This window comes from Corylus avellana, chromosome ca3 (assembly GCF_901000735.1).
Source record: "Corylus avellana chromosome ca3, CavTom2PMs-1.0".
Classification (NCBI taxonomy): Eukaryota; Viridiplantae; Streptophyta; class Magnoliopsida; order Fagales; family Betulaceae; genus Corylus; species Corylus avellana.
Genome location: NC_081543.1, coordinates 24,259,030 through 24,266,743, shown reverse-complemented (window position 1 = coordinate 24,266,743; position 7,714 = coordinate 24,259,030). Strand labels below are relative to the sequence as shown.

General features: G+C 32.9%; 1 protein-coding gene across 1 annotated transcript; it reads left to right on the top strand.

Moving 5' to 3' along the window:
* The first annotated feature begins 1,017 nt into the window (after positions 1–1,017).
* LOC132173852 (ubiquitin-conjugating enzyme E2-17 kDa-like) lies at positions 1,018–6,547 on the top strand. The gene is made up of 5 exons (XM_059585497.1): positions 1,018–1,102; positions 1,215–1,287; positions 3,506–3,633; positions 5,256–5,360; positions 6,229–6,547. The coding sequence occupies exons 2-5, from the start codon at positions 1,218–1,220 to the stop codon at positions 6,370–6,372; spliced, it is 447 nt and encodes a 148-aa protein (XP_059441480.1). The 5' UTR covers positions 1,018–1,102; positions 1,215–1,217; the 3' UTR covers positions 6,373–6,547.
* Positions 6,548–7,714: the final 1,167 nt, after the last annotated feature.

The window sequence follows — 7,714 nt, the reverse complement described above, 5'->3', positions numbered from 1 at the left end:
TAGACATTATCATCTGGGAATTTTTTTTTGGTGAGTATAGAGAGGAGGGAAAGTTGAACTCCAAGCTACATGGATCAATGTGCTTGAAGTAATAGAATCATCAAAAACAAGTGGCCGTTGACCATAATAATCAGTCAAGCACGTCAAAAATGACCATGCCTAAATAATGTGGACCGGATACATAATTCAAGGGTTTAATCTTCTTTAATCTTATCCATTTTTCTGTTATTTAACAATCTTTTTTTTTTTTTTTTTTTTTGGGAAAAAGTTTATTCTTCATGGAAATTGTGGGTGCACAAAATCTGTGGTAATTTTTTTTTCTTTTAAAAGAAAATATCTTCAGAAAGAATAGCTTGAAACTAGAGCCACCTTAGCTACTGATTTTTTTTTTTTTTTCAACATTTTTCAATCCAATATTGACAAGTGTTAACAAATTACAGAATAATTATAAATAAAGTAATTTTTTTTTTAACATGTTCGTACAAGGAAGGAAAAAGAAGGAAAAGAGATTTGATCTAATGACCTCTATTTCATAAGGCATGATTCCTAATTAATTGATCTATCCTTGGAAACTTTTTTTTTTTTTCAACATATGAAAATGCAGGACTCACATGTAAACTTACAGATTTAATGATAAATTTGAATTAAAAGATGGTTAAGAAATGATTAGGAGAATTAGGCTTAGCATTTCTATAAATTGTATTAGTAAAAAAATAAATCTATAAGAGGAAAAAAAAAAAGTTTCAAATTTGAAAAAATCCATCACGGTAGAATTACAATAAAAAGAAGAAGACTTTTTTGTTTTTTATTTTTATTTTTTATTACTAACCACAAAAGATTCTAATCCTGTAGAGATTACAAGCACGGAGGTAAAGTTAAAAAGTGAAATGCTTAATCCGGTAAATTATTCCATAATCATCCAATTACCAAAAATAAAATAAAATTTCAAAAGAGAAAGCGGGACCTACACCCTAAACAAAGCTAAGCTCCGTCCTCTGATCATTGTATATATATACACATAAAACGCCATTTTCCTAACCTCTCTAACCTGTCTCCCATTCTCAGAAGCTCGAAAAGTGATCATTTGCCAGGAGGATCTCTGGTATGCCGTAGTCTCTCTCTCTTTCTCTGTAATTTTATGTATGTATGCGTGTGTGTGTGAGAGAGAGAGAAGAGAGAAAGATTGAGAGGATTTATGTTTGAAAATTTTGTAGGTGATGGCGTCGAAGCGGATCTTGAAGGAGCTCAAGGATCTCCAGAAGGATCCTCCTACGTCTTGCAGTGCTGGTACGACCTTGTTCAAGTCCGATCCGCATATTCCTTTTTTATTTATTTATTTTTAAAATAAATTTTCTCTTTTTGTGATTTCGTTGATTTCTTAGGTTTTTCCTCTGCTTGATTTGTGAGCCTTTTTCGTGATTGTGTGATGCCGACGTTTTTTTTAATTTTATTATTTTTTATTTTACTGTGGAATGAGATGCGTGTCTGAATTTGCCAGGGTTTGCTGTCGGATCTGTTTGGATGTTTGTGTGGATAAATAACTTTGTGTGAATTTTGTTGGTGGATGTTGAAATTTTACGTTTTTGCTGTATTCTTTTATCTTAGTTTGACATTTTTGTGTGTTAGATTGTTGTTCATTTCTTGCGATACAGTTATGTTCCTTTACGTGTACCTACATCTCTTAATTTGTATTCTTTTTAATGGTTTTTGGCTGTATAAACTGCATGATTTGTAATACGGACTAGAATTGGATAGAGAGATATGTTGTCATGTTGATCATGAGATTGTATTGTGACTATTCATGGAAATGAGTAGGCTTGTATGTCTTTTCATATTGTGTTTGGAAGTAAAATATTGGCTTTTTGATTCAGGAAATTGGAATTTCCTAGGGAAAAAGTAGAAAGAATGGTGCCCCATGGATACTGCTCTCCCTAACTAACATTCAAGTCTAAAAGGCCTCATCCCAATACTTTGCATTTAACCATATGAATCATTTTCTGTCCTTATGCTTCATTGAATTCTCTGATTCCTAGCCATCACGGCTTTCTTGACTACCTTCACCCTCCTTGTAGCATCTTTCGCCTTATTTGTATAACTTCTTCATATTAGTGCAATCATCAGCGTTGAATAGGTTATCCTTTGAAGAACTTAATCAATCTACGATGTTATGGAAATTGAGATTTCTAGGTATCTATAAAGAAGGCGTAAAGTTGTTTCTTTTGATTCAACCGCATTTGGCTTCTATTTGTTTCAATGTAAAACTTTTTAGTAGTTTTTGGTATTTGACTTCGGTTGGGAGAATTGGTCTACCAAAAACAATTTTGGTCAACCATAAAACACCTCTTTGTTTTCCATAAAATGTTTTGCATTTTTAAGGCGTAAAACATTTTCCACCCACAACTCCTCTCTTCAAACCTTTCTTCTTAGTGAACACCCACACACCATCACACCCTAGACACCACCCCCTCTCCGTTGAAACCTAATTGGATCCACCACTACCGAAAATTTGAATATAAATAATTTCATATTTTTATTGTGAGCCAAATAATGTTTTCCATTTTCAAGGTGACAACCAAACACCAAAAAGTCTGTACTATTTTTTTATAAATGATTTCAGTTGAAACATTTTGTCAAAATATTTTACGTTGAAAAAAGATGCAGCCTTATTTGTTACTTTTGGAGTTAGTATAGGACTTTGAGTGTATCTTTGTTAACGTCCTTCTCAATATCTTTAGCTTTGTAGATTTTTTGCTCTCTTTCATCGTTACTGAGCTTGTTAGGTGTTCTTCTCTTGTATACATTCTGTGTATTTGAGTTGCGCCTTTTATGCTTTTAATGAATTTGCTTTACTTATTAACGAAAAAAAAAAAGGACTTTAAAACTGGTGGAGATTGGAAGATATCTAGTGTGGATATTCTGATACATAAATGACACATATAATAAGAAGTAGAATGCAACTTTGTTTGATGCTAATTTGGATTGACTCAATTGACAAACCATACATATCTTCCGTCATTAAAACTCTCTGTGCAATGTACTTTTACTTTGAAACCTTTACCACTGCCATAAATGCAAATACAATGACACAGATCATCCTAGATATTGCCATTCATGCTGAGAATTCTAACATTGTAGAACTAAGAATGGTTTTAAAATTATGTGGTGTCCATTGAGCTTTGGTTTCATCTCTTTTGCTCTCTATACTGTAAAAATTGAAAAACAACCGCTAATCCCAATGCATATATAATGTAGCGGCATTAGTATATTTCCTAAGTGGTCAGTCATCACTTTTGTTGCTGCAGAAATATGGCTTCTTGCAATGACTTAGTTTTGTGTTTTCTGTTACATTGTCAATGTCTTGGTATCTTCCAGCCTTACTTTTTCCTCCCTGTTAAGGCTTTTTCCTTAGATTATATAAAATATCTGATACATTTATTCAAGTTAACTAGTGCAACATTTTATTGACTTTTATTGTCTTTGCTTGTGTTGATCTATAAATCCTTAGGCCCAGTTGCTGAAGATATGTTCCATTGGCAAGCAACAATTTTGGGTCCTCCTGACAGTCCTTATGCGGGTGGAGTTTTTCTAGTCACTATTCATTTTCCTCCGGACTACCCATTTAAACCACCCAAGGTCCGTAGCAATCCTGTGCTTTGTTGCTTCTATTAAGTTTTTGCTGCTTTTGTTAGGAAGGTTCAAACTACTTTTTCTTGCTTTTATTGACGGTCATATCAATATACATGTATGGCTCTTTTTATATTGGGATCATGATATATCCTTTAGTATTAACATTCAAACCCTTTATGTACTTAAAGTATTGAAGCTAATGTGACAGGTTGGTTATTGAGTCTTTGTAAGCATGCATGGCCTAGCTTGACAAGTCTGTGTGGATGTGATACCCAAAAATGTTTCCTTTTTGCTGGGCTGAGGACTAGATATTGGCCAAAAGGGTTATTTGTGTTTTTCAAGTTTCTTTCTTCATGTAAAGTTGATCTAATCTGATGAAGTCAAAGGAAACATTATTTAGATGCAGAAATTAAAATTGTCAAATTCGTTATAATACTTCTCCTTTAGTTTCATGTTTTCTAGATGAGTAAAGAATTACCTTTTTCTTGTATTGGCAGCTTTGATATATGATATGGTAGTGTTGCTTATGAAAAACACAATATACGCCTTTTTATCAATTGGGGTTAAGTTCTCAGTAAAAATATCTTGGGGCTGTCCCAAGCAATGTTCACTTGAACTGGTGGATGCATATAAACCTTACAATGTTGACTAAAGTGTCCCTTCCAACAATCCAATAATTCTACTACCATTCTCGGCTCATTGTATATAAACCCAAACAATCGAAACACAAGAATCCACATTTCCCTAATGATGTAAAAAATGAAGAAATAAATGTGTTCTACATTATCGATTTTGCAAATTGTAGTTCATGATGCATGCAACTTCTCTACTAATTGTTATTACTGTATGGAAATTGAAATTTTCATTTTATTGGACAAACCTTTAATTCTTTTCCTCCTTTCTCAGTTTTTGATGAAAAAAAAAGGAATATTAGGATGATTGTGATTCAAGGTCGAGTAGATAGCATCAACTTTTACTTCATCATTGTTAAATTACCAGCTATTCAAAATGCTTAAATTGAAAAATGATGAATTTAAGCATTTAATTTTTGACTGAAAATGAAGGTAAATTATACTTTTACTTCATCATTCAAATTGAAAAATTATTCTAATACTCCCTCTCATGTGTGAACTCAAACTCCCATTCAAAAAGTGAGGCTTAATATATGAAATATTTGACTGAAAATGGAAGTAAATTATAGAGTTAGGATTGAATTCATATCATGTTAAATAATTGATTGTCCCTAAAATTTACGTTACTAAGAAAGAGAGAATTGGATCATTTAATTAATATTTGAACTATCATAAAACATACCAAATAAAACATTGTTGAGGATTTGGTTTCCTTTCTATGAAAAGATGTACATCTTAAAAAATTGGCATGCCCCTTCACCCATTTGAATAAGACCACAAACTCAAAGTTCTTTTATACATTGCCATACTTTTTTGGCTTACTACTTATTTGGTTGATTTATATTTTAGCTTAGCAATTGTGAAATGGCACTTTGGCTATTTCATTCTGTTTCATCTTTTTGAGAAGTTACTGTACGCTTGTATATTGGATGAGAGACTATTTGAAAATTTGTTGTATAGTTTACATTTTTCTCTTCGTTGGATTGGTTTATGCAGGTTGCATTCAGGACGAAGGTCTTCCACCCCAATATCAATAGCAATGGGAGCATTTGTCTTGATATTTTGAAGGAGCAGTGGAGCCCTGCCCTTACCATATCCAAGGTCATTCTTTTACAGCCTATACAGTCCTTACCCTATCAGATTGAATGTTCTATGGATATATCATATGGCTTTCCCCATTGTCTTCTGTTCCATATATATATGGAATATGAATCTATCATTTTCGCGTGGGACCATAATAAAAAATATTAGCCATCATTGAGAGGTGATAACGAGACATCAAAAGATTAATTCTAGTATTTTGAAAATGATCCCTTTCCATCAATTTGGTGATGATCGACATTCTTTCTGAAGATGGAGTATTCCTTGAATGCCATAGAAAACAGAATGGTACATTCCTTTAGTGTCTGAACATATAAAGATTGTTGTTGTTCTAGTCAAACCCTGTTTCCCTTTTAAACTGAAATTACCTTATTACCAGTATGTTTTATGATTTAATTAAGTTCTAATGAATCAAATGTAAGACAAAAAGGAAACTTTCTTCAACGATCCCATTTCTGTCCTTGTTATTGATACTATTTTTCTTTTTTTGTGAGAAATGATACTCAGCATTTTTACGCGTCAATCTCTTAGTATTCTTGTCTATGTGGCACATTCACATTCACCTTCTTTTTTTTTTCTTTTTTTTTTTAAGAATAAAAAAAAAAGCAAAAACAAAAGGCAAAAAAAAAAGAGGATGCTAGGAGTTGAGACGCTTGAAAATGTTGTGTAGCATTTTCCTCCTTTTTTTTTTTTTTTTTTTAATATGATTATCTTGTAAATTTTTCATTTTTGAGCTGTTGCATCCATTAGGTAAAATTCCCTTCTGGTCTACTTTGGTGGGTAAATTTCTTTTCTTTCATATGGAGGTCCTTGGATAATCTTGTGTTAAATTTTTCTGTTCTTTTTTTTTTTTTTTTAAAATGTTCAGGTGTTGCTTTCTATCTGTTCACTTTTAACGGACCCAAATCCCGATGACCCTCTGGTGCCGGAAATTGCCCATATGTACAAGACTGATCGGAGCAAGTACGAGACAACGGCTAGAAGCTGGACCCAGAAGTATGCTATGGGCTAGAGGCTCCTGCTTTCTCTGTGTGGGCTTCTTTTCCTACAGCTTTTGGTCTTTTAAACTATTACAAATTGGGCCTCACGTGCTTTGCACGTGGGGGCCTTTAGACAATGACCAAGTAAAATAATGTACCTTGCTTATCAATGTTGTAATTGAGCTCTAATATCATACTTTCTAAGTAGGCCCAAAAGAAATCATCTCTTTCCTCATAAGCTTTAATATTTTTTTTTCTTTTTTGTTTCCCATTCAAATTGTAACCGAAAAAGGTAGGGAGAAATGTAGGGGCAGTATCAAGTACCAATCCGAAAGATGGAAGAACTGAGAGGGGAACATATATCCCAACTACTGTTAATGTCTATATGATTATTTGATTTACTCACGGTTTCAAATGTCATTTTAGGACTTGGGAGATTAGCTCTTGCTGGTCACCTTACCTCGTACAATTTCAGATTTTCTCAATAGTTTATTTTTCACCATATCTCTTCTGCCCTATGAAATAATCCAAAAATGTAATACAAATAAGTTTTTAATTCGTGCTAGTCTCATATACCAACAGAATTTAGATATAAACAAGAGTTGGATCTAGTAGTTGGTCAAGTATCACTTCTGCAATGAAAAATTTCAAACTTAATTAGTATTAGTTACTTTGGGTTTTACTGGTCTCTTTATAGGACTGAATTAGATTATGTTTCAATCAGAATTGAAAGCGCTTGCAGTTTTCGTCATCTAGGTCTCTTGTACGGGCAAGTGTTCATGCACATGTAGAGAACTTGGTTGGGCTTCTTGCCTTTTTTTTAAGTAAAAAAAGGGAGTTGGGCTCAAAGACCTTAAAAACTGTCTAATATTTGCCGTTCAAAACTTTTGCATCTTTTCCAAACAACTTCCTTCCAATAGTAGTAAGTCCGCCCCAAAACAGCGTGCTAGGCTGCTAGCTGCTAACTGTTGCATGATTTGATGACATATTTAAGGGTAATAATTACCTTTTGCTCTCCAATCATTTATAACTTGACCCAATAATTTGTAGATGTCCCATTGACTATTTTGTTACAAAAACTCCCTTGTATTCAAAATCCTTTTTTTAAAAAAAAAAAAAAGAAAAAAGAAAAAAGTGAAATGACGCAAGTATCCTAAATTTAGAACAAGTTTCAGATATAATACTCTTAAAATTAAACCAATTAAAAAAAAATATTTCAACCTATGACATTTCCAAAACTGTAAAACACTATTGGTCATATTGACTCATATACCACTATAATTGTCCAAAGGGATAGCTTAATCTGTGTACTACGCTTCATAAAGCAGAGGTCACTAATTTAAATTTTTTATCTTCCTTTCTTTGTGTGGACAT